The sequence below is a fragment of the Tripterygium wilfordii genome, chromosome 5, assembly GCF_013401445.1.
Source record: "Tripterygium wilfordii isolate XIE 37 chromosome 5, ASM1340144v1, whole genome shotgun sequence".
Lineage (NCBI taxonomy): Eukaryota > Viridiplantae > Streptophyta > Magnoliopsida > Celastrales > Celastraceae > Tripterygium > Tripterygium wilfordii.
The window spans coordinates 11,961,916-11,987,144 of record NC_052236.1 but is presented as its reverse complement, the minus strand read 5'-3'; the positions used below and the strand labels follow the sequence as shown (position 1 = coordinate 11,987,144).

The window sequence follows — 25,229 nt, the reverse complement described above, 5'->3', positions numbered from 1 at the left end:
AAAGGGATTTTTGTTAAGTTGTCTTGTCAATAATTCTCTCTTTTAAGTTACTTGTACTTGCCATAAAAATTAAAATAAAAATATTTTTTTCTTTGATTATTTGTGGTAATAAGTAATAACTATTGAGTTTCCTTTTGAAAAATAGAGTTTATAAATTATAATTCTTATTTTTTTACCCTTTGATTCTATCTTAGAAAATTTCTCGTTTTTCCTACTCGAACTCATAATCTCTTGATTCTCTTTAGTTTGGAAGAGTGAATACCCAAGTGACGAGCCAGCCTGGCTGGTCATAAATTGACTTTAATTAAGACGTTTTTAAGATTAACCTTAACATATACTTATATAGAGATTTGATGTGGTTGCAATGAAAAATCCAATTGAACATACTTAAAACATACGAATCAATCAATAGCTTTCTAGCCTTCTAATTCTTAATCAAAACGCAAAGAGACCACTAAGAACCCTAATTTGTAAGGGCACAAAAGTCATTCCAATTGATAGTTGCCGAATGTCCAACAATTATACAAGGGCAAAATCGCCAATCAACACAAAGAAAAATAAAAAAATCCCCTGAATCCATTAAAGCGACCATGGTGCGGACGGATGAAGGGGATAATAACACATGGACTGTTCTGAATGGTTCGTGGATCTAGTCGCTGCACGCGCGTGGTTGATTGGTTTAGGGAGCGAAGAAAGAGACAAAATTGGTGCAATAAAAAGCAGCAGAGCACATGAACATTTGGACATGCGACATGTGACCGGCCACAGTCGACAGCTTTATAAACTCTGGTTAGAAATCTAACCCACGCACCCCAATCAATAAATAATGGAGAGGGAGAGAGAGAAGTCAGATCTGCAAAACGGTGACGCTTGCTTGTTTTAGAGGCTAAGCATCTGATCTGAATCTCTGGTAATGTGGAACCCTACTGGTTATTTATTTGACAATTGATTTGTAAATGTTGGGTTACATGGAAGACTACGCAATTTCTAATAACCAATTTAGACATTGGTCGAGGACCAATATGACAAGATAACGTGTGGGGGCATTCACAACGTTGGGATAAGTAATGGTTCATCTTGTAATTGTGATGATAGAAACATTCATGAGACTTGAACTCACAACATCCCGTATGCGCTAAGAATTATCACGGTTAAGGTCACGATATCAGTCAACGATCCAATTTGAATCTCCCACGTGTGTCACAACTACTAAACCTTTTTTTTTAAGGGGCTTGGGTCTCAAGTCTCCACACAAAAGGGCGACTTAATAGGTGGAGTGCCAAACTGATTTCATCTTGGGCCTCAATGATCTTATATGACTATATGAGTATATGATATTCCTTTTTGGGCCAAATGAATTGATTTTAAGATTCTTAAGGCCCAGCGGCAAAGAGCTCACTGACACTAAGTCCAGACTACTAGGTCCAGAGAAAGTGGTGGGCTTTTTTACATTCCAAGGGCTCAGGCCCATTTCTTGAGTGGGCCTATTTATCTCTACTAAATATTTGTCAAGGAAGCTTTATGTGAACTTTAACAGCCTTGGCAGCTGGTCTTGTCCACTATGTAATTATACTGTTTCTCACGTTGACGGAGTTGATTTCTGACATTTCATGTTAATTCAAGATTCTTAAATTCAAAACCTCTCACCAACATTTTGAAGACACATTCTCGGTAAAAAATACCACCGAATTACATTATTCTCATGTAAGAAAACTTCCAAGAGTATACAATACACGGATTTGGAGGTTTTACTCCTTTTGGATGGATCCAAAGGGTTATTCTTCATTTTGAAAAGGTTCACACAATTAAAAAAAGAAAAAAACATTTTTTGGATAGTTAAAAAGGAGTAATAATAAATGATTAGGTGAGCATGACGCCTGTAATTCCTAAGGTGGCATTAACTTAATTCTCTGCTTAATTAAGGGGATTAGGGACAATTGGAGGTTGGACATGCAATCCTTGTCACATGAAGCCAAAACATATACACCACATCCACTTTCCATTAGACCAAATAGAAAATGTCTTCTTTCTATTTAGCGTACTTACCAAAGAAAAATAGCGTGGGAATTTTTTTGTTGTTGTTGTTATTAATTAGCCAATGCGTAAGTTGGCTGGGGATGAATCATTCCGATTACGGACTTAAGTTCGACACCACACTAACAATTTTACGACTTATCATCAAAATGTTTGAGAAGAATGGGATGATCCAAACATCAAGAATGTACACGAACAACTCATTCTTTGGAGATTATGAGTTTGATTTTTATCGAGTCATACATGAGATTATCATGTGTTCATCTGACACGCATGAATTGCGATTATCGTAGAGGCTTATGAGTTTATTCAATGCATGCTCCAAATGTGTGATTAAGGATTGACAAGTCATGGAGAAACATACAAATGAAATCTTGGATTTGGGTCCTACCCATGTGAGAGTTTTGAATATTGGAAGGCATTTTCATGGGTTTTTTTTCCTTCATAAATTCTCTTATGGTAGGGAAAAAAAATATTAGAGACCCAACTGTATTTCTCTGCCCTTCATAATTGCTTTTGAGAATGAAAAGGAGAATGACAGACTTGTAGACTACCAATGTTGTTGGAATTGACTGTCTTTTGGTCTGGGTTTATTGGGTCATGGGTTGTGGGTGGGTTTAATTCATTCCTAAAATCCAAACCCATTTAACTAATTAATTATTGATTTTATTTTTTTGTAGATTATATTAACTTTGAATAAACATCAAGGTCTAAAGTTGTGGGTAGTCATTAAGGTTTTATTTGATAAAAATTGGATCCTATGACAAAAAAGAAAACTATTATTAATGGGCTGGTTTAGTATTATTATACAATTTACTAATATTATTGTCCAAAACAGGGAATTAGAGAATCAAACCCTAGCGCGATTGAAGCGGGTAATCCAATATACTTCTTTTAATTATGGGGCCACATTTTGTTAGCCCTAATCATGATTTCAAGCCCCCTAATAATGATTTCTTAGGATTTCACTATTAAAAATAATGATTTTTAGGGGCAAATTTTTACTCTAAAGGTCACCTACCAACCAAATGCTCCCCACCCACACTTGACAAACAAACAAATCTTAAAGTTGAAAGCATCATTTGCAAGACAACTAATCCTTCTTATCTAACACAGCCATAATTTCGGCACCAAAATTAATCATAGTCCACGCGGGACGCGGCACGACTCACGTGATATTATGTGTCGTAATCTGATTGGAGAGTGATTGTCACGCGATGTTGGGGAGTCTATTTATTTGCAACATCAGTTTAATTAAATTAATTAATGAAGGAAGTGGTTGTTCATCTAATCAAAAAAATTGTGATTATTACGTGCTTAATATAACATTATAGACTAACAAAAGTGGTTTGATTGACAATTAACTGATTAACCGATTAGACATATGTGTGTCCAAGATTCGATTTAGTTACAAATATATTTCTCGATAGTATTTAAAAAAAAAAACATTCTAGAATTACTAAAACATCATCATCATTCCAACCCATTTTTGGCCTTATAAAAGTATGCATGCATTGTGGACCCTACTAAAAGTGCAAGGCCTAAATTACCTTGAAACCCTTCATCATAAGTAGTATGAGCTTATGGAGTCTCTTTCTTTTCTTTTCATTTTTTTTTAATTCTTTATCCTTTTATCTATGGCTTACAATTCTTTTATATTTTTCTGATATGGCAGCATAATTTTTGGATAATTAAATAAGGGTTCCTTCTTGCATATGATTTGGATATAAAAGAATTATTATGGAGAGTCACTCACACAATAAGTCATCTCATTAGGGATGTAAATGGTTGATTACGATCGGTTTTTTTTTTCCTTCGATTTTTTGACATGAGTTTAACCGATCAATTAGTCAATTCTAAATAATTTCTTTTGAAAATTATCAACCAAACAATTGGTTTGACAATTGGTTAGATTTTCACGATTTTTTAACACCCATTCATCTCACTAAATCGGTGGTAATGTCACTTTCTCTCATTCATATTTCTTTCTATTGAAAGATGTTTCATTGCTATTATTTCATTCTCGAACGATCTGCATTAATTATACATTACGATAAAAAAACTTCTATGTTGATTTTCTTACAAAGTCGAGAGTGCACTCTGAAAATTCACTAATCGTTTGGATTTCTCGTCATCATAAAACAAGTCGTATTTGCTTACTGATAGCGTAGGTGTTTGTTCGGTAAAATATTAGTCTTATTTTTTATCATTCGATATATCAAAAAAAAGAAAACTAATATGTGTGTAGCACATGTGAATCATTCTACTTTTTTGGATCATACAAAGCCCAAGCTCAGCTCGAACCCTATAAACCCGATCTCGGCTCTAGCCCTATAAAAATGTGGTGAGCCGAGCTTGGCAATTCCATGATATTATTTACTATATAAATAACAATTACCAAAACGTGTATATTAATTATTTACACCCAATTCTTACACACAAATTAGATTTGGTAATGGCAATTCCGTAGATGATCACATGGAGAAGGTTCTTTTCATGCCCTGCTAAACGGCCTTTGTATTGGAGAAGCACCCACAAGGCCACTATGGGGCTCACAGAGAGAGAAGTGGGCCTAAGCGCATGGAGCCATGGATGGAAATGATGAGTTGATGACTGATGCAGAGACCCCAAGTGTTGGAGAGATAGAGGGGGAGGGGGAGAGAGAGAGAGAGTTTGTTGAAGAAGAGACACATAGACAGAGAGGTCAGGGACAAAGACGCTTCTTTTGCTTTTTTCCTTGACTTCCTTTTAAAAAAGCAAAACCCAGAAGCCATTAATCCTCAGGTTCTTCTTCTTCTTCTTCTCATTTCGCATTTCACATTTTCTCTGCACTTTCTTCCGTCTATACATTTGCTGTCCTCAAGTTGCTAGAGGAATCTTTGAGCATGCAGCAGTGTTAGCAGAGCTATATATAATTTGTGAGTTTTTAGTTAAATTTTTGTACATTTTTTGTTGCATTACTGTTTTTTTGTCTGGGTTTTCAGTTTTAGGAATGCTTTGAATGGCCTTTGTTTAGGATGTGAATTGAGTGGTTGGGTTTTGTTTCTGTCGATGTTTTTTAATTTGATTTTATGTGTTGAATACTTGAATTACTGCAGATTGATGAAATTATTGTTTTGTGGAGAAGTTTGGCAATGTGGGTTGCTGTTATTGGAAACTAGTTAAGAGATATGTATATGGTCACTTGATTCAAGATCAAAAGAAGATATCTTGTATAGGATAATTGAGTGAATCCTTTCTCTTACTATATTTATGTTGAAATATTTACTTTTTAATAGATTCTCTTTAATGTTATAAGTTTGTTACTTGTTATTAGAATGGACATTTAATTTTATGTTTGCATCTTCCCTTTTTCTATTTCTTCTTCAATATCTTGAAATACTTACTGATTCAGGATGGAGTTTTTGGCTGGAAAAATCTATTTCATTAAAAGTACGTTTGCTGATGTGACTCTAAATCTTGAAATTTGGTGAAATATGGTCCCTGATAATTTGCTTTGATGAGTGAGATCACATCTGTACTTCTGTCGACAAGAGCATGTTTCCATTTTATATGCGAATGCATCTTAGAGAACAATTAATCCCCTATTTTCCCATTGCTTTCTTATGCCCTGGCGAGTTAAACCTGTAAGTGTTGTTTGTTTCCATTTACTTTTTTGTTAAATCTTTGTTCTCTCTTATCCTTTCTTCTCATTTGTGTCAACATAGTCCTTTTCAATATTTTTTTATACGGTAATGGTGGCGTGTAAGTTTGATTAGCCATGGATGACCTGTTAAGTTAAGGGGATTCAAGGGATGAGCGATCTAGTGCAGCCTCTCAAGGAAAATAGTACATGAATGTGGAATATGCTTTATTGTCCAATTACCAAAAGCATCTGGTCATCTAGGTTACGGTAATTGATGAAAACAGAAACTTTATTGTATTTGCAGATGTTGAATTTCTATTTTCAAATGGTATATTACTTACGAAAATTGATGGTTATTCTGTTAGATGTCCAGTAACCGAGTATGTTTTTCTTATGATGAACAGAGAATCTACATTAAACCAATGACGAAGATAAGTCCTGAATTTGAAGAAAATATGCCGGCAGAAGTAATTCTTCCTGTCTCAGCTGATGTGAGCTTTGCCTGTAACCATTTCCCAAAATATAAATTAGGCCCCGATAATCAAATTTTGGATGAGCCTAAGGAGGACAACAAGGGTCCATCCTTAAAGGAGGTTGTTGAACGGGAAACTTCTCAGCTGTCAGAGCAGCATAAGCGCCTCTCAGTTCGTGATCTTGCCAGTAAATTTGACAAGAACCTGTCTGCGGCTGCTAAGTTAGCTGATGAGGTCTGTAGACTATCCATTTTATCTTGTATGAATCTTATTATTTGAGTTTCTGTCTATACTCATTGTATGGATGCTCTCCAACAACAAATGGTTGAACTAGAGGTGGTCATGTCTGTAATTCATTGTTTCAATATTCAATGGTTGTCGGTTTTTTCTCCATTTAGTGCTCTTTTTTCGCTATAAATTAAAAGACTATTGATTTAAGCTTACGCAAATCACCCACTATTTACCACCTTCATTATTGAATTCAGGCAAAGCTTAGAGAAGTTGCCTCTTTGGAAGGGCATGTTCTTTTAAAGAAGCTGAGAGATGCATTAGAATCTTTAAGAGGCCGTATGGCAGGACGACACAAGGAAGATGTGGAGCAAGCTATCTCTATGGTTAGTTCTTGTTCCTTCCCCTTCGTTTCTTTTCTATTCTCCACACGCATGCTTGGGGCACGCTATTCGTTTGGCAACCGTTTCATGTATTACAATTTCAAGAAGATATCCTTTCCTTCTAATAATGCTCACATACAAGCACCTATTTAATTTCTCGGGCGACGGGTATCCTATGATTGCATTGCAATTAACAAAGTTAATTCCATCTTACTTTCAGGTGGAAGCTCTAGCAGTTAAGCTTACTCAAAAAGAAGGAGAACTAATTCAAGAGAAGTTTGAAGTGAAAAAGCTAGCAAACTTTCTCAAACAGGTCATTTGATGACATTTTAATATTCCCCAAGGCTTTTCCCGACAAATGGTTTTTCTTTCCGTCTCATGATAAGCTTAAGGGTTTTGAATTATTGGAGAGCCTAGTTGTTGATTGGATACTAGGGCAAAGAAGAATCCATGTGTGGTGGATTCAGTGTACTCTTTTTTTAAGGATTGACATAGATAACCAAAATAATTGGTAATAGGTCTTCTTTGGTGCCAATGATATTTCAAGACTTTTGTTCCATCGAACGTATTGCCCCCTGGATCCCGGAATAGCGACATGTACTAAATGTCCTGTCCAAGCCAAGGAACTTACTCCGAATAGTCCTGACAAATGATGATTGAGAGTTGGCCCTCGATCTCTTTGAAGCACCCATAAATATTATTTTGTGCAGTTAATATTCAATTCTAGGTCCATGTTGGTTAAATTTTCAGGACATTTTAACTGAATTAGATTCAACAGTCATCTCTAGCTCTTTAGTCTAAAGTCATTGACATGCTTTTAGTTTTACATTTTATGTGAATTCTTTTTAGTAGTATGATATTGTTCTTTCTTATTGAATTATATTACAAATTTTTATCCAGGCATCTGAAGACGCTAAAAAGTTGGTTAACCAAGAAAAATCCTTTGCTTGTGCTGAAATTGAAAGTGCTAGAGGAGTGGTGCAGAGGTTTGGGGAGGCTTTAGAAGAAGAAGAAAGGATTTGCGAAAATTCCAAAAACCAGGCTCCCGTGAGTTCCTATTATTTTATTTTTGTTATTTTAATCTATGCAAGTGACTAATTTTATCATCCAGAAGTATCATTTCTCCAGAATTGAACAGACCATCTATCGCTTTTTATTATGCAAGGCTTGTTATTAGATGTATCAATTATGGGATCGTTAGGTCTTTGGCCATTACAGGAACAATGGGATGCCCACAAGCTTGTTGTTCATTTGATTGAGGTCAAAACCTGACATTGACTAAGAAAATTTGTATTCCGTTTTACGTGGATATTCCTTTCAGGTTGTTCAGGAACTGATTGAGGAGGTTCAGGAGGGTAGAAGGATTAAATTGATGCATCAGCCAAATAAGGTGAACCGGCACTTTTTCTTCAGTTTTCCTATTGCACATAGGTTATGAATAGTTCTTACTTATATCCAGAAGTATGACTACAGGGGTATTAACATGCTCAAGGCTTGTGGTTTAATTATTTTATAGAGGTTGATTTTGTGCAACTAATTGTTTTTGCTTATTTTCTTATAACTAATGGTTTTTTCTGATTATAGAAAATACATTATTCATGCAGATGATAGATATGGAACATGAACTTCGTGCTTTAAGAACTCAGATTCGTGAGAAATCTATATTTTCTGTTAAGCTTCAGAAAGAGGTCTGTAAACCATTTCTTCTTGTTTTTGCTATGTATTGAATTGTAATTGACCAGTTCAGCTTGTGGGTTTTGGTCTTGGCGCTTTAATTACTGTAATTAACAATATACTGTGGCCTTTAATTCATTTCAAGAAGGAAAAATGGCGATGTCTTTAATTGATAGAAAACAGTAATAGATGAAAAGTAAAAGTTCTATGCTGAAGTGAAATGAGTTGGGGTTTCGTCCGCCAGTTGCAGTCAACTCTAAAACATTGATCCCTTTAGATTAAATCATCACATGGTGATCAGCTACTTTCCTGCAGAAATGTGATGTCCTCGGATAAGATAATGATATTTAAAAAAATCATATCAAAACCAATCATAATCTGGAAACAGCCATCTAATATATCATGGTAAAAAGGAAACTAGAGGTTTGGTAACTCTAATGTTCCGTCTTTGACACATGAAGCTGTCAGTAGTTGCATGACTCTCTTTATCTTAATGTTTCTGCAGCTTGGCCCTTGCTTTATTCATTTCTTTGCTCTGTTTATGCTGAGAACTTTGCTTGTAACTAAGTTCTAATGCTTGTTCGTAGATCTGTGTATTGACCAATGCTGAAACTTGGTTTTTGATTTTTCTCTCTTATTGATGCCCCTCCTCCCCCAAAACCCAATCTTTTTGTCCAGCTTGCAATAAGTAAGAGAGAAGAGGAAAACAAATCCAGGTTATATATGTTAGATGGTTCTGAATCACTAGGTTCTTGTCTACGACTACGGCCTTGCTCAGATAGAGCTACACTGCTTTCAAAGTGTTCATTTCAGTGGTATCGAATATCATCTGAAGGCAGCCAAAAGGAAGTTATTGCAGGTGCTCATTAATCACTTATTGTGGTATATTGGCCTTATTTTCCTTTATTTTCAGCAGTTTCATTGTAGCATGTTGATAAAATGAGCGAGCTAGTAAGATGAAATTTAGGTCTCACATTTTTCATTTTTCTTTATCTTACACCAGCTAAGTGGGTTGTAGTTTCAATTTAACAGGTGCCAACAAATCAGCTTATGCTCCTGAACCCATTGATGTGGGACGAATGTTAGAAGTTGAGATAATCTCGAATGGCCAAAAAGTAACTGTGACAACTGCTGGCCCAATTGATCCTGGTACGTATTATAAATGTGCATCTGATTTCTTTAATGTCAGTGTGGATATGTGGTGTTTTGCGATTTCTGTTATCCATCGTTGTTGTGTGAGAAAAATATTGATTTAGTTGTCAGAATATTGATAATGATTGTGAGCTAATGCTTACAAAATTGAAGAAGAAAGGCTCAATAGTCATTTTGCTATATTTGCAGCTGCAGGTTTGGGAAGCTACGTGGAGACACTATTGCGAAAGTCTAACTCTGAATTTAATGTATGGAAACTTACATTTTTCTTTTCGTTTCTTATGTCATCTTTATGATGAAAACTATTGTGCTCAATAGTCATAATGTAGTATATTGATCATTTACGGACCAAGAAACACTAAGGGGATTATAAGCATTGTCGTTTATAAACATTTAGGGAAAAATAAACAAATTACAAACAGAGCAAAAATGATGTAGTTATATATTGCTGGTGTATTTCTGATTGCAGTTTATTTATTTTGTAGGTAGTTATATCCCAAGTGAATGGACAAGATCATCCTTCACGTTCCGTTCATGTACTTAATGTGGGGAAAATGAGGATAAAGCTCTGTAGAGGGTGGATCACAAAAGCTAGAGAAATTTATTCTATGTCAATGCAGGTGTGTTCCTCAGCTCATATTGGAAATAGCAATCGGCTCTTTGGACATTAAATTCGTTCAACTCTGATATGAATTATTGACTTTGTTGAGGAACATTCAGAGGAATTTCGCTTCCTGTGAAAGTGTTTTAAGTACCAGTAGTTATTTGGCTTATTTCTTGGAAGACAGATCCTTTCTCTTTCCTTTGGATTAAAGAAGAAGATAAACCAAGTAAAAACAGGTGAAAGTAATTTCTCAGTGCAATGCTGGGTAACAAAGGGTTGTTGACTGAACCACTTGTAGTTCATGAAAAAAGTGTATTTACTTTATGATAAACGTATTCCATTTAAAATTGATATCGCTATCCTTCGTTACTCTTCACTCTTCAGGACGGAAATTTCTAATCATTACTCTTTCCTATCTCTAGCTATGTGGAGTTAGAGCGGAAAGCACTGCTGCAGCCAAGCAACTGTTTTGGCAAGCGAGGAAAGGGCTATCATATGTTTTAACATTTGATTCAGAGCGAGAAAGGAATGCAGCTATAATTGTTTCAAGGAAATATGCTCAAGATTTCAATGTGAGACCCCTTTCCCTTTCTTTTCCTTTCTTTAGCATTTTTTTATGCCAAATGCCATAGATGATAGAACATAATGCCGAATCCTTTGATTCATTCTTCTTTCTTTCAACCTATTCTTTTTTGCTCAAAAGCTTAAAATGTTTTAGCCGTGAACCTACCCAACCAACATTAGCTTTGATCTTTCACTTGACAACTCTCGTTTTCTTGCGCTTGAGAACTCATGTTTCTTCTTCTCCTTTTTTTTTGCATTTATTATTAAATGTTGAATGAAAGAACAACGTCCCTAACAATGTACTTGAAGCCTCATGTAATAATTTCGGTATGCAAAAACACGAAATACCGGGGAAAGGGAAAAAAATAGATGACTTTTCTGAGTTTGCTTGCTTGCAGTTTACCTTTTTGTTTGTGCATCGACTTGAGCAGGGTTTTTGAGATATGAAATTGTATTTTGACAGGTGATTCTTGCTGGACCAGATGATTGAGCATAGAAGATAACTGAAACTGACCGAGTTTTTCTAATACCGCGAGGGAGATGATATGCATGTGTGTGTGCATGGTGTGATGATTTTCTAATATTCAGGTCTCTACTAATATGTGGTTTTCTGGTGTTAGGCATCGTTTTTTGTTTGCCTAATAGGTCTGTTGTAACAAGTTGATGAAATTTTAATGGATTGGTTCTCTTGTGGCTGATACTGTAATGCAGACGCAGTTATGTTAATCAAGTCCCCCTTATTGTCTATGTTATGGTCCATTTTTACTAACTTAATATTCATCATAACTATGTTTCGGTGATTGAGAACGATACCATCATGCTATCAGGCCCGTGCGTTATTGGCCCGAGTTGGACCCGACTTGGTAATTTTTAAGAGGTCCATGGCCCGCCGATAATCTTACTACAAATATTTTGAGTTATCGGGCTACTAGGGTCAGATCGGGTTACACCTGGTGGCCCGAATTATATAACACATTAAAATTATGATGATATGATAAGTTGGGTCAAAATCAAGCGTATGACTACAATTATATTGCTTAAGTGAGAATTGAATTCAAAATTTTTCGAGTTCATGCGGTTTGGCCCTAGAGAGATCCATTAGGTTATCACGCAAGTAATTTTCCTTTCTTATCTCCCTTATTTAGCTCTCTCTAATCTAAAGTGCAGTCAATCCCCCCTCTTGTTCTCCTTTGTGTTGTCTTTTTCTTGCAATATATTATCTTGATTTAAAAAAAAACACACAAACGGTAACTTTTTTTCTTTTTGTACAAACTGCACTCCCCAACGGCTATAAATCTCAAAATCGCTGCGTCGCCGTTGGATCAGAATTAGATCGTACCGTTATGAATTGAAAACCGTTGTGAGTGAATCGTCGGCTCCTCAGCTTCATAAGGAGAGCTCTATATCTCGCGTTCCCTTTCCCATTCAATTTCTCTGAAACCAAAGCCAGAGAAAGTTTCAGAATTCAGAGAGAAATAGAGAGAGATTGATTTCTTGTTCGATATCGGTTTTGAAGATATTTTATTCTAGCGATTCGAGATGGCTACGAGACCGGTTGTTCCACAACAAGCGAGAGGTATATTGAGATTTTGTTTTTTTGCTTTCTTTGGTGTTCGAGGAATGATGGGTTTTCTCTTGCAATCTGGATCTGTAGTTCGTATGATGTGATTGTTGATGTTTTCTTTCATATGGGTTTAATCTAATGTGATTCTCTATTTATTTGCCATAGGTCTTATCGAGATTTTACCGGCTCCCTTTTCCCTTCGATTAATCTATTTTTAGGGTTTTCTCGTGCAAAACCCTTGTTGTTAAACGTGTAACTAAAATATCAAATCTTGGAAATCTTGTTGTGTTTTCTCTTTTGCCATCTGTTTGGCTTCCCAGAAAGTAAAGTTATCCGTTTTTCTCTGGATTTAGTCAGTATTATTTTACCTTTCGATGCCTTTGTATTCTCTTCCTTGATTTTTTTTGTCATGGATGTGTGCCATAGGTGAGGGAGTAGTAGGGGCCGGTAGACAGAAGAAGAATGCAGCGGTTGGTGATGGAAGAAACCGGCGTGCACTTGGTGATATCGGTAATCTTGTAACTGTTCGAGGAAATGACATCAAGCCTCAAGGCCAGATTACTCGTCCCATAACAAGGTTTCCAATCCCTCCTTCCCTCTTTCACTGTATCTACACATTATACATAGTTACATACATGTATATATAATAATATATCACCATTTCTTGGTTCTTTTTGGCTGATCTTTCTGTATCCTACAGGAGTTTCTGTGCACAACTACTAGCAAATGCTCAAGCCGCAGCAGATGCGGAAAACAACAAAGTTGGTATTGTTTTAGACCACGTCTTTGTTCCAACATATGTTTACTGTCTAGAATCTCTTTCAATTATGTTTGGGATTTCTTTGAATTGCAGAAACTAGTTTGCGTGAATATCGATCAAGCACCTGCTGCTATTGTTGATGGAGCTGCTGCAGGGAAAAGGGCTGCTGCAGGAAAACCAGTGCCAAAGAAAGTAGCAGTGAAGACGAAACCAAAAGAAGTCATTGAGATAAGCCCTGACACAGAAGAAGCTAAGGCAAAGGATAAGCACGAGAAGCAATTGCAGAAGAAGAAAGAGGGAGGAGAAGAAGACAAGCCCAAGAAGAAAGCACCCACTCTTTCTTCAGTCCTTACCGCTCGGAGCAAGGTAACTTTTGGATTTTATGCTTTTGATTATTTGATGTATGTCTTGCAACTTCAGAGGCAATTGTTTTTGGTGATTTTTGTTTTAATTTGGATCAAACCTTTCTTTAGGCTGCTTGTGGTCTGGCTAACAAACCAAAGGAGCAGATTGTTGATATTGATGCGAAAGATGCCGATAATCACTTGGCTGCCGTTGAGTATGTTGAGGACATTTACAAGTTCTATAAACTAGCTGAGGTACATTAATTTCAATTTCAATTTTCCGGGGTATCCTTTCTGCAACAATATCTGATATGTTATGGACATCTTTCGATTTTGTGATGTAGAATGAAAGCAGGCCTCACAACTATATGCACTCACAGCCTGACGTCAATGAGAAGATGAGGTCAATTCTGGTGGATTGGTTAATGGATGTCCATCACAAGTTTGAACTTCAACCCGAAACTCTTTATCTTGCCATCAACATAATCGACCGGTTCCTTTCAGTAAAGATTGTGCCAAGAAGGGAACTGCAGTTGGTTGGCATCAGTGCCATGCTTATTGCCTCCAAATATGAAGAAATCTGGGCCCCTGAGGTATGCATTCAATGCATTCAGTTATCTTAATTTCAAACCACTTTCTTGGTTCTGATTCCATTATCAAATAATATATTTCATAAACTAACTAATTGGAAGATGAACTCTTACAGGTCAATGACTTGGTGTGTATTGCAGACAGAGCTTACGACCATCAACAGATATTGGTAATGGAGAAAACTATATTAGGCAAGCTTGAATGGAACCTGACAGTGCCAACGCATTATGTATTCCTTGCTCGTTTCATCAAAGCGGCTATCCCTGATGAGGAAGTTAGTAATTCTATTCCTTCTCCCTCTGATTGTGAATTTGAAAAAGGGTTTCATGCAGTAGACTTATATTTTGCTTAATTTTGTGAAGCTGGAGAACATGGTGTATTTTCTTGCTGAGTTGGGTATGATGCATTATGACACTATAATGTTCTGCCCATCAATGGTTGCTGCATCTGCAGTTTACGCAGCTCGCTGCGCTCTGAATAAGACCCCATCTTGGACTGAGACTCTGAAGCTTCATACAGGATTCTCAGAACCACAGCTTGTGGGTTGTGCGAAACTGCTGGCATTCTTCCACTCAAAGGCTGCTGAAAGTAAGCTTGAAGTTGTTTATAGGAAGTACTCAAACCCTGAGCGAGGAGCCGTTGCGATACTCCAACCAGCCAAATCTCTACTAATGCTGAGTTCTGGCAATCAACTATAGTGTGGTTTTTAGGAGATTGTGATTTTTTTTAGATTTGATGTTGTGGGTGTGAACAGTCACTATTCTTTGTGATTTTCAATTGAGAAGATAATAGATAACAGATTTATATGATTATATAGTTCCTATTTGAAATTGACAAACACATTAGTGAGAGTCATCTGAACTGGATATAGGCTTCTAATATGCCTTTGTTTCAAGATTTGGTTGAGGAAAAATAGTTTGTATGATCTGCAGTAGAGTTGGATTGTCTCCTAGTAGTGTGGCGGTACATTTTATATGGCTGAGATTCCGTCTGATACCACAGTGGTGCGTCACAAACACGCGCACTGAAAAGGCGTGGACAGCATGTTGTCGGAATCTTGAAAAACTCCTGCTCCGGGTATAAAATGCTGAAAACAAGATCCCCCACGAACCCTCTCTCCCCCCACCCATCAATCACCAACGTCAATGGCTTCATCGCCGGTTCGATTATCTCTTCCCCTCTGTCTTTCTCTGTCTTAGCAAACCAAGTTTCAGAGGGAAAGAAAGATGCCCATCTCGAAATTTTTGTTCTTTGGTTTTGATTAGGACAATATATAAACTCATCTTTATCTGGTATTTTGTTGGTAGGTTTTGGATTTGGGCTGAATTGGGTTTTTGAGAGAAGATTGAGAGGAGAAGAAAGATGAGGGAAGATGATTCCAATTGGTTCTCAAGATGGGAAGAGGAGCTTCCATCGCCAGAAGAGCTTACGCCCCTCTCACAAACCCTAATTACTCCTGATCTCGCTCTTGCTTTTGATATCCGAAACTCACACCACCAACAGCAATCGCAGCCTCCTCCGCAGTCGGGAGGGCTGCAATCAACTCCTTCGCAGCCCAACTCCGGTGAATTCGCTGCCGATTCTGCTGAGTTGGAGTCAGGGTCTGGCGCCGGGGATGAGCCCGCCCGTACCCTTAAGAGGCCACGGCTTGTGTGGACTCCACAGCTCCATAAGCGCTTTGTGGATGCTGTGGCCCATTTGGGGATCAAGAATGCTGTCCCTAAAACAATAATGCAGCTTATGAGTGTAGATGGGCTTACTAGAGAGAATGTGGCGAGCCACTTGCAGAAATACCGTCTGTATTTGAAGCGGATGCAGGGATTATCTGCAAGTGGTGGCAATAATGGAGGTGGAGGAGGCGGTGCTGCTGGTTTGGCCTCGGGCGATCCTGCTACTGACCGTTTGTTTGCAAGTTCTCCGGTGCCAGCTCACTTTTTGCACCCTGGCCGGCCCAATTCGGACCATTTCTTGCCGTTTGTTCCCGTGGCAGCAGTGCAGCACCATCACCATCAGCAACATATGGCAGCTGCGGTGGCACATCCACAGTTGCCGGCTCAGTACCATAGGCCGATGGGACATTTTGGGTCTCCGCCCAATGGACAATTTGAGCATCCGTTTTTGGCCAGGCAGACGCAGTCTGTGCATAGGATGGGGGCACCAGTGCACAGTCAGGTTCCAGGATATATGGAGGATTTGGAGTTAGACAATGCAAATGGAGGGAGGAAGGTTCTGACTTTGTTTCCAACTGGGGCAGACTGAGTTTGGGTAATCTGTTGGCTACTCCTACTTTGAACTACTCTTTGATTTTTCTTTTAGTTTCAGCTTCTGGGTTTTCTTGGAATTGATATTTGGTGGTGTTGCGTAAATTTAGAGTCTTTTGATGCTTGTTAGTCACCTTGGTGGATGCTTACTTGGTAGGCATCCATTAAATTCTGAATTTCCATTCCAGATCAAAAGTTTGCCATTTTGGTTCAGTTACCAGTAGGATTGGTCATTACCCCTCGGAGAGTGCTTTGTCGTGCTAGGTCACTGACATATGCTTTGTCTTTATTTGACCCCAATAATGGATTGAATCAAAACGCATCGTCCATTGTTGTGTCTTCCAATTCTGTGGAAATTTACCCCTGTAATTAGATTGTCTATAGCCGTTGTTATGTTTCTGAATTCTGACAAGCTTCTAGTGATGAATATATCAGGCATGATGTCACTCTGAGGCAAGAATGTTCCCAACTGTCTATGATATATAGTGCTACGATATTGTAATATTTGGTCAATCTGGATTCATTGGAGGCTATGCTTTATCCCACAACAGTGTGGGAATCGGCTTGTGTCTCTTACACATCTTAAAGTCTTCTTGCGAGGAGGTTTTTGTTGTTGGCGTTACTGGTGGAGTTGCTAGATTAACAAACTCTGACAACTTTGAGCTCTCAGGTGAGGATAATAACATGCTGGCAAAGGGAATTGGTGTCCTGTAGCTATCGAATAAAGAGTTGATTATCTTTTGTTGGCAGATTCAGATCCGAGTTTAATCTAATGTCATTGGAGATCTATTCTCTTATGTTTCTTAGTCTAGTGTTATATAGAGGTGAGTTGTACCTGTTGTACATTGTGTGACTCCATAGAAGACTTTAAGAACCCAATGCCAAAGGGATTCACTGAAAATCCTGATGTTGTTAGAATGTAATGCACTTTGAACCTTGAAGTAGCTTTACCCTTAATAATTTTATATGTTGCCTTTTTTTTCCTTTAATAGACTGTATGGTTATGTTATTAAATTTTCAAGAGAGGGGAATCGTACCTTGCACCTTTGTTGCTTTTGTTGAATGAAACATCATGTTGCATTTTTGAACCGCTCGACATTTCCTTTTCATTTAAGAATGCATTTGCATGTGACCCATCATCATATCATTGTTTCTCTATGTTTTGGGTTTTGTCATTTGCTTTCAAATTAATGAGACATTCATACATAAGAGGAAGATTTAATGGACTTCAATTAAGTTTCTTTTCCGGAATAAAACTTCAATTAAAATTATCGTATGCTAGTTTTATAGAAAAAGGTAATGTGAATGTATTCTTGGAGAGATGAGTTAGGAGTGTATGGCATTCTTATGATTTGAGACATGCCTAAGTCATCCCGCAAGGGTATTTTGTGCCTTTGCGCTATGCTTAACGTTTTAAATTGTTTGTATAGATTGAAAACCTTTCTATAGATACTATGAATGGATCAATGGAGTTTTTTTTTTAAATCTTGAAACCTTATATTTGTTTGCTGACTGGACTAAGACTCCAAGTTTGCTGCATCTAAATTCTGATCCATTTTCTTGTTACTGGAATGTGAAATCTTGAAATTTGGAGCTTGGTTCGTGATTCTCAAAGTTCTGAAAAAAAAACATCCAATACGTATCAGGAGTCAGGATCACCTGTTATGCTTATCTTATAATGTTTGCGTTTCTAATTTTTGCACATCTTAGGTGGATACAGGAGGCTTCTGCTTCTGTGGTGAAGTTTGGTGTAGCTGAAACGTGCACTGCCACAGCCTTCTTTTTTTTTCCTGCTGATAATTTGCTTTGATTTTTCCAGTTTTCCTGACAATGTGAGCTTTGTCGTCGCGGTAGCTGATCCTTGACACTTTGTTTTCATAAAAATATACATGGCATTTATGATTCTACTTCTTTTTAATGGATTTGTTATTCTACTTGTATGGATTGGTACTTCAGTTGTGATACCAGTGTTGGTTTTCAAAGTCGAACGTGAGTTTTTAGTTGTTTTTACCTTTGGCTGAGAAAGTGACGACTGTTTCTGGAATAGAGCTTGTTGTTTAAGAAATTTAGTCTCATTACGCTGCAGCTAAGCTGGATGTCAAGAGCAGAATATGAACAAGTTTTGCTTCTGCAGTGTTTCATGCTTCTGCAGTTTTTCAGCCGCTGAGGATTTAATTCTCAAGAACTTTGTGAGTTGAGAATAGTGCTTAATTCAAAAATCCAAGCTGTCTAGCGAGGCCGTTAGATAACGATAAAAAGATTCTGACGAACTTTTGCCCATAATTGGTCTTTCATATCTGGTTCTTTGTAGGGTAAATGAGGATCTCCTGTGAGATGTTTTAGTTGCAAGTTCAAATCTTTTTCATCATGCTAGTAAATCAAATCAATGAGGAAGTGTAAAAAAAAGTACCGAGTTCCAAACAAAAACTACTGTACATGGAAGGGATTAGTGAGAGAGCTTTAAACAAGAATTTTTGCTTTGCTAGCAGGAACTTGTACAGTGCCAGTTCAATATATAAACAAAATGATCCAAACAACTGGAAAGCTGCAAGAGATAAAAGTAATATAACAGTTTCACCCGCGCTTGTTGAGGCGGTGAAAGAAACGGTGCTTTCTCCTCCTCTTAGAATGCCTTCGAGATTCCTTTGTCGCAACATAGGGAAGGAATTGCACCTGCATACAAAGCAAAATATCTCTTCATAACTAGACAATAAAAAAGCATATGAGCTCAGCCAAGAATGTTTCATGAACTCTTTCCACTTTAAGTTTTTATTATGGCATAGGATCCCACACAGCAAAGTATCAGAGAAGCACTTCCCAGATTCTGTAAGCAAACTATACCAATAGATTTTAGCAAAACATAACCTTTGAACCTAAAGCCAATCATAGCATAAGATGATACCATATTTCCTATGGCGACCGCAAATAATGAAGTCACAGAGAGAAATAATTGGATACAATCTCACAAACCCACCTGAGAATGGTTGCGGATGCCCAAATCCTGAAGTGCAGAGTTGTCATCAATCAGCTTTTGATTATGGTATGATAGACAATAATTTGCCCACACATGTTTCCTGAAAACCCAGAAACTTGTATCAGTCTAAGAATTAGTTTATGCAGTCCTTGAAGTGTGAGGTTCAATAAAGCCTGAAGAACTGAAAAATAAAGTTATTGAATCAACCAAGAGCTAATTATTGAGCTCATAAACATACCATGAAATTTGACAATCACTCTTCTTAGATAATTCCATTTCGTTGACTTTCTTCTCGACGGCAACGTTCAAATCGTTGATGTTAGCCAAATTTATCATCTCCACCGAGCCAATGAAAGGATAATTTCAATTCAAATAAAGTGTTCGAAAAAAATGTCAAATAGAACGCAAGAGTGACAGCTTGGTTTGCCATACTAAAGGAGATGCGCATCGCGCTACCTAATTCGAGGCTGATGAGGGTCTCAACATTTGATAAGGTGGGCTTCTTCGGAACGTCAGTAAGTATATGACCGTCAAGTAGAGAGGCCAGTGTTGCCTGTAACTTGGCTCTCTTTACGTCGTTGCTGTTGTACCCATTCGCCTCTTCCACGACATTCACACTCTATTCCGTCGATCGTGAGCCCTATGTTTAACAAAGTCAAAGAGTTGCAGTTTCTTCCATATGAGGCGTAAAAGAGGGGGCATAACTCGAAAGCCCATAAGCAGGCCCAAATATTACTCTAATCGATGGGGACTGTCAGGCATCACAGTCTTCTCTTTTACGCCTCTGATGGAAGGAACTACAGCACTGTGAGTCTGTTAAATACGGGACTCGTTAACCATGGAACAAAGCGTGAATGTCGTGGAAGAGGCGAGTGGGTACAACAACAATGACGTAAAGAGGGCTAAGTTGCAAGCAACATTGGTCTCTCTCCTTGACGATCCTGTACTTGCTGATATTCCAAAGAAGCCCACCTTATCAAATGTTGAGACCCTCATCAGCCTCGAATTAGGTAGCGCGATGCGCATCTCTGTCCTCAAGTTAGATAGAACCTCCTTCGGTAATAAATGGCAAACCAAACTGTCACTTTTACGTTCTATTTGACATTTTTTTCAAACTGTTTTATTTGAATTTAAATTCTCCTTTCATTGACTCGGTGGAGATGTGGCGATGATGAATTCAACTAACGTCAAGGATTTAAAGCTTTCTATCAGGAAGAAAGTCAATGAAATGGAACAATCTAAGATGGGACATCACCAAATTTCATGGTATGTTTATGAGCTCAATAATTAGCTCATTAGCTCTTGGTTGATTCAATAGCTTTATTTTTCAGTTCTTCAGGCTTTATTGAACCTCACACCACAAAGACTACATAAACTAATTTTTATACTAATACGAGTTCTTGGGTTTCAGGAAACATGCTCAGTATTGAAACCGACCAACCGATTATGCTCAATATTGAAAACCATTATCAGCTAATAGTTGGGCCGATTTTGTTATCAACCGACCTAACCCATGCCTAGTCATAAAGAGAACCAAAAATGCAGAGCAGAAAAGAAAGAAAAAAAAATACTCCTTCTAGGCTCATTGAGATTGGGCTATTTAGACCTCTTATTGGGATACGTTCATTATTCAACCAAAGAAATGCACATAGTCGAAAGCTCGTAAGCATACCCCAATCTTACTCTAATCGACGGGGACTATCAGGCATCGATCCTCTCCTTTATGCCTCAAATCAAAGAAACTGCAACACTGTAAGTCTATTAAACATGGGGCTCGCGATCAATGGAACAGATCGTGAATGTTGTGGAAGAGGTGAGGGGTGCACAGCAACAATGTAAAAAGGGCCAAGTTGCAGGCAACAATGGCCTGGCCTCTCTCTTTGATGATCTTGTACTTGCTGACGTTTCGAAGAAGCTCACCTTATCAGATGTTGAGACCCTCATCAGCCTCGAATTAGGTAATATGATGCGCATCTCTGTCCTCAAATTGGACAAAACCTCATTAAGTAATAAATGGCAAACCAAGTTGTCACTCTTATGTTCTATTTGGCATTTTTTGAATTCGGCTAAGGTCAAGAATTTGAACATGGATTTCCAACAGAGCAGTGAGTCCATGAGCATGATCCATAACACGAATCAAATAGATATGGCAGTTCATTAGCGCATAGAAAGGATATTCAATACTCCTTACCGTGAGATTTGAGTACAAAACTTAAATTCCAACAGATGAAAGAACTGCTTACCTGGAATACTTTTCCTGGTAATTTTGCAAGTATCCACATGATTGAAAACCAGGTGACATGCATTATTACTAGATTCAGGCAAAGCTTTGAATATTGAAGAGACACCTTTACCATCTTTACTCAAAAGCTGGTTGATCTTACCTGCAGTTTCATGTCGCTAGCGAGAAAAGCTCAATTTTTACAACCAAAATAATCTTTGAAAATAGTGTGAAAATAGAATCAAAGACTTCTACCAGTGTAATTGGACTATATCATCCATACCGAAAATGAGATGACAACACAGGAGCATAACAAATCAGTTATTGCATCTACTAAATCAAACCAATGAGGAAGTGTAAAAAAAGTACTGAGTTCCATACAAAAACTACTGCACATAGAAGGGATTAGTGAGAGAGCTTAAACAAGATTTTAGCTTTGCTAACAGGAAGCAGGAACTTCGACAGTGCTAGTTCAATATATAAACAAAATGATCCAAACAACTGGAAAACTGCAAGAGATAAAAGTAATATAACAGTCTTCACCCACGCTTGTTAAGGCCGTGAAAGAAACGGTGCTTTCTCCTCCTCTTAGAATGCCTTCGAGATTCCTTCGTCACAACATAGGGGAGGAATTGCACCTGCACAAAAATGCAAAGTATCTCTTTATAACTAGACAATCAAAAGGCATATGAGCTCAGCCAAGAATGTTTTCTTATTAAAAAAAAAGAACATAAAAGCAATTTCATGAACTCTTTCCTCTTGAAGTTTTTATTATGGCATAGGATCCCACACAGCAAAGTATCAGAGAAGCAGTTCCCAGATACTGTAAGCAAACTATACCAATAGATTTTAGCAAAACATAACCCTTTATCCTAAAGCTAATCATAGCATAAGTTGATACCATATTTCCTTTAGCAACCGCAAATAATGAAGTCACAAAGAGAAATAACTGGGAACAATCCATATGTATAGATGGTTAGAAGGCACAAACCCACCTGAGAATGGTTGCGGATGCCCAAATCCTGAAGTGCCGAGTAGTCATCAATCAGTTTTTGATTAAGGTATGATAGACAATAATTTGCCCACACATGTTTCCTGAAAACCCAAAAACTCGTATTAGTCTAAAAATTAGTATATGTAGTCCTTGTGTGAGGTTCAATAAAGCCTGAAGAACTGAAAAATAAAGCTATTGAATCAACCAAGAGCTAATGAGCTAATTATTGAGCTCATAAACATACCATGAAATTTGGCGATGACCCATCTTAGATTGTTCCATTTCATTGACTTTCTTCTTGACAGCAAGCTTCAAATCCTTGACGTTAGCAGAATTCATCACCGCCACATCTCCACCGAGTCAATGAAAGGAGAATTTCAATTCAAATAAAACAGTTTGAAAAAAATGTCTAATAGAACGTAAAAGTGACTGCTTGGTCTGCCAATTATTACCAAAGGAGGTTCCGTCTAACTTGAGAACAGAGATGCGCATTGCGCTACCTAATTCGAGGTTAATGAGGGTCTCAACATCTGATAAGGTGGGCTTCTTTGGAACATCAACAAGTACAGGATCGTCAAGGAGAAAGACCAATGTTGCTTGCAACTTAGCCCTCTTTATGTCATTGCCGTTGTACCCACTCGTCTCTTCCATGACATTCACGCTTTGTTCCATCGTTAACGAGTCCCGTATTTAACAGACTCACAGTGCTGTAGTTCCTTCCACCTGAGGTAAAGGAGGGGAATGATGCCTGACAGTCCCCGTCGTTCGACTATATGCATTTCTTTAGTCAAAAATGAGTGATCAAAAATGTAAAAACTATAAAAGATCAACAAAAATTCAGATGCAGTGACCATTGCCAATTTCCAGTTTTCCACAGGATTATGCAAGCAGCCAAGCAGGAACTAAAATCTAAAATTAACATAATACCAAAAACGAATCAAATGGAAATCCCTAAGTCAAATGGCAAAGAAAACAAGAAAAGACCGCGGCACAAATTCTGAAATTCATTGTGGTTAGTGGTTACCCATACCAAGCAAAGACGAAATCACAAATCCCATCCCAAATCAAATACGAAATTCCATCCCAAAGCAAAGACGGCAGTGGCACCACCTAATTTGAGAGCAAATAGAAATTACCTGATGGTTCTTTCCCAAAACGAAGATAGCGAAGCAATACTGCAATACAGCCGTCGGGTTTGTGTTGTCGTAGTCGTACTCGTAGCGAGTCTGGAGAGTAGAGCTTTGCGAGAGTGTGTGAGGTGAGAGCAGCGACTGAGATTGACCGAGTTGAGAATGTGAGATAGACTGAGTCTCCCGTACTCGTACAGTCGTAACTCTTTTAGTCAGGTTCTCCTCTATCTTATAGGGTTTTGCGACCGTGTGATTGCGACTGAAAATATAAAACCTTAACTAAAAATAAATATTTTTTACTCCGATCTTTCTATTTATCCATTTTTCTATTTTAGACTATCCCAAAACTAGTATTACTTTTATTCATTAATTATTATTTTTTTAAATGTATTCTAAAATTAATCTTATTACTTTAACACCGAACTTCTAAGGGAAAAAAAGAGAGTTATTTTAAGGTCAAATTTAGAATATCGGAGTTATTTTGTATACTTTAATTGTATTAAATCACGTCTCTTTAAAAAAATTGTATTTTCAAATGATAACAAATAAATTGAGACGAATGGAGTATATATATTTACATATTGAATTAAAAATTATTAAGTCCGCACATCAATTCTCAAAAAAAAAAAAAACATGCCAAGTTACTTTGTAAATCAATATTGATTTTATTGAAAAAATGTTGAAAATGGAAGATGATGATTGACAACAGCATTATACGAATAACTACAGCTTCAACATCTTAAAAACAACATTATTGACACTTGAAAGAATGGTTATGACGTAAAGATAAGTTTTTTAAAGTTTACTTCAATTTTTGTCCGATCCACAAAGTTCCACCGATTTTATGTCTAAAAAAGGGCATGCAATTGTTGTTTTATTGAACCAAAAACGACATGCAAGATCGGTCTAAGTAGATCGACACAACATACCATTTCTTGTGTAACAAAACGGCATGTTCCGTTGTTTTTGGCAGAGGAAACGGCACAGTATTATCATTTTCCTACATCAAACATGAACTTGGTTCGTTGATTCTTACTTCACCAGATTTAGCAAAAATCAAACACATCTGGAGCAATTATGGACAACCACATAATGCTATGTAACAAATAACACCATTTATTTTACCAAAAACATGAAAATCGCTCAGTCATTTTTCATGATGTTCGAGACAAATTTAAAGGAATTGAGAACAAATATTGTACATGTTTTCACGCTAGATGAGTTGCTACGCCGAATTCTCCTTGGTGTAGAATTCGGTGGTATAGTGTATGTAAACTTAACAAATATGTATTTCATATATTTACAAGTAAATTGTAGTTTGAGCTATTCATTATTAAAATGTTAGCATAAACTTAGTAGTTTTTGAGCGTTCAAATAAAATTTATTTTAGTTATATAGTCTACTAATGTTACTAATTAGTCTATAGATTTATAGGCCCCATTTGGATAAGCATTTTTAGTAGCATTTATACTACTTGTTAGTATAAATTCTACTTTCTATCCAAACGGGTTTTTTTGACACGTAATCCGAGACATTTTTACTCAGTATTTTATGCTATTTTTGACATGCTACTTGTATGAAGCATTTTAGTAACATTTCACTATCAAAAGTCAATATTGTCCCCATTAATTTTTTTATTCCATTTATAGCCTC

The 25,229-nt window shown here is 37.2% G+C and overlaps 4 protein-coding genes across 12 annotated transcripts; 3 read left to right on the top strand and 1 right to left on the bottom strand.

Moving 5' to 3' along the window:
• Positions 1–4,673: 4,673 nt before the first annotated feature.
• On the top strand, positions 4,674–11,484 carry LOC119998313 (stomatal closure-related actin-binding protein 2-like). Of its 3 annotated transcripts, none has more exons than XM_038845614.1 (13): positions 4,674–4,818; positions 6,064–6,366; positions 6,618–6,746; positions 6,964–7,056; positions 7,644–7,790; positions 8,065–8,133; positions 8,348–8,431; positions 9,096–9,276; positions 9,450–9,566; positions 9,759–9,817; positions 10,055–10,189; positions 10,596–10,745; positions 11,201–11,484. In XM_038845614.1, the coding sequence occupies exons 2-13, from the start codon at positions 6,082–6,084 to the stop codon at positions 11,225–11,227; spliced, it is 1,476 nt and encodes a 491-aa protein (XP_038701542.1). In that variant the 5' UTR covers positions 4,674–4,818; positions 6,064–6,081; the 3' UTR covers positions 11,228–11,484. The 3 variants fall into 3 exon arrangements, with proteins under 3 accessions (XP_038701542.1, XP_038701541.1, XP_038701540.1); XM_038845613.1 differs by having other exon boundaries at positions 4,690–4,952; XM_038845612.1 differs by lacking the exon at positions 4,674–4,818 and adding an exon at positions 5,817–5,926.
• A 679-nt stretch (positions 11,485–12,163) lies between these two features.
• LOC119998722 (G2/mitotic-specific cyclin S13-7-like) lies at positions 12,164–14,808 on the top strand. The gene is made up of 8 exons (XM_038846098.1): positions 12,164–12,313; positions 12,728–12,878; positions 13,002–13,062; positions 13,155–13,427; positions 13,535–13,660; positions 13,750–13,998; positions 14,112–14,270; positions 14,359–14,808. Exons 1-8 carry the CDS (start codon positions 12,277–12,279, stop codon positions 14,692–14,694), a joined length of 1,392 nt encoding a protein of 463 aa, XP_038702026.1. The 5' UTR covers positions 12,164–12,276; the 3' UTR covers positions 14,695–14,808.
• A 289-nt stretch (positions 14,809–15,097) lies between these two features.
• LOC119998723 (transcription factor MYBC1-like) lies at positions 15,098–18,267 on the top strand. 4 transcript variants are annotated; one of them, XM_038846103.1, is made up of 2 exons: positions 15,098–16,261; positions 18,077–18,267. In XM_038846103.1, the coding sequence occupies exon 1, from the start codon at positions 15,359–15,361 to the stop codon at positions 16,253–16,255; it is 897 nt and encodes a 298-aa protein (XP_038702031.1). In that variant the 5' UTR covers positions 15,098–15,358; the 3' UTR covers positions 16,256–16,261; positions 18,077–18,267. The 4 variants fall into 4 exon arrangements, with proteins under 4 accessions (XP_038702031.1, XP_038702030.1, XP_038702029.1 ...); XM_038846102.1 differs by having other exon boundaries at positions 17,978–18,267; XM_038846101.1 differs by having other exon boundaries at positions 17,968–18,267.
• A 434-nt stretch (positions 18,268–18,701) lies between these two features.
• On the bottom strand, positions 18,702–23,814 carry LOC119998664 (U11/U12 small nuclear ribonucleoprotein 25 kDa protein-like). 4 transcript variants are annotated; one of them, XM_038846017.1, is made up of 5 exons: positions 23,583–23,814; positions 22,899–23,194; positions 22,691–22,796; positions 19,232–19,331; positions 18,702–18,930 (listed from the first exon to the last, which is right to left on the bottom strand). In XM_038846017.1, the coding sequence occupies exons 2-5, from the start codon at positions 23,116–23,118 to the stop codon at positions 18,832–18,834; spliced, it is 525 nt and encodes a 174-aa protein (XP_038701945.1). In that variant the 5' UTR covers positions 23,119–23,194; positions 23,583–23,814; the 3' UTR covers positions 18,702–18,831. The 4 variants fall into 4 exon arrangements, with proteins under 4 accessions (XP_038701945.1, XP_038701943.1, XP_038701942.1 ...); XM_038846015.1 differs by lacking the exons at positions 18,702–18,930; positions 19,232–19,331 and adding exons at positions 21,763–22,090; positions 22,448–22,547 and having other exon boundaries at positions 22,899–23,215; positions 23,583–23,783; XM_038846014.1 differs by lacking the exons at positions 18,702–18,930; positions 19,232–19,331 and adding exons at positions 21,763–22,090; positions 22,448–22,547 and having other exon boundaries at positions 23,583–23,783.
• Between the last annotated feature and the right edge of the window lie 1,415 nt (positions 23,815–25,229).

What these genes read in the sequence shown, in the direction of transcription:
- LOC119998723 (XM_038846103.1), top strand. Translation starts at nt 15,359, where the DNA reads ATGAGGGAAGATGATTCCAATTGGTTCTCAAGATGGGAAGAGGAGCTT.
- LOC119998722 (XM_038846098.1), top strand. Translation starts at nt 12,277, where the DNA reads ATGGCTACGAGACCGGTTGTTCCACAACAAGCGAGAG. An exon ending in ATTACTCGTCCCATAACAAG is followed by an intron (nt 12,879 to 13,001) that starts GTTTCCAATCCC and finishes TGTATCCTACAG; the next exon opens with GAGTTTCTGTGCACAACTAC. An exon ending in CGGCTATCCCTGATGAGGAA is followed by an intron (nt 14,271 to 14,358) that starts GTTAGTAATTCT and finishes AATTTTGTGAAG; the next exon opens with CTGGAGAACATGGTGTATTT.
- LOC119998664 (XM_038846017.1), bottom strand. Translation starts at nt 23,118, where the DNA reads ATGGAACAAAGCGTGAATGTCATGGAAGAGACGAGTGGGTACAACGGC. An exon ending in GGTCATCGCCAAATTTCATG is followed by an intron (nt 19,332 to 22,690) that starts GTATGTTTATGA and finishes CTGGGTTTTCAG; the next exon opens with GAAACATGTGTGGGCAAATT. An exon ending in GCATCCGCAACCATTCTCAG is followed by an intron (nt 18,931 to 19,231) that starts GTGGGTTTGTGA and finishes CTTTGTATGCAG; the next exon opens with GTGCAATTCCTTCCCTATGT.
- LOC119998313 (XM_038845614.1), top strand. Translation starts at nt 6,082, where the DNA reads ATGACGAAGATAAGTCCTGAATTTGAAGAAAATATGCCGGCAGAAGTA. An exon ending in ATTCCAAAAACCAGGCTCCC is followed by an intron (nt 7,791 to 8,064) that starts GTGAGTTCCTAT and finishes TATTCCTTTCAG; the next exon opens with GTTGTTCAGGAACTGATTGA. An exon ending in TGATGCATCAGCCAAATAAG is followed by an intron (nt 8,134 to 8,347) that starts GTGAACCGGCAC and finishes TTATTCATGCAG; the next exon opens with ATGATAGATATGGAACATGA.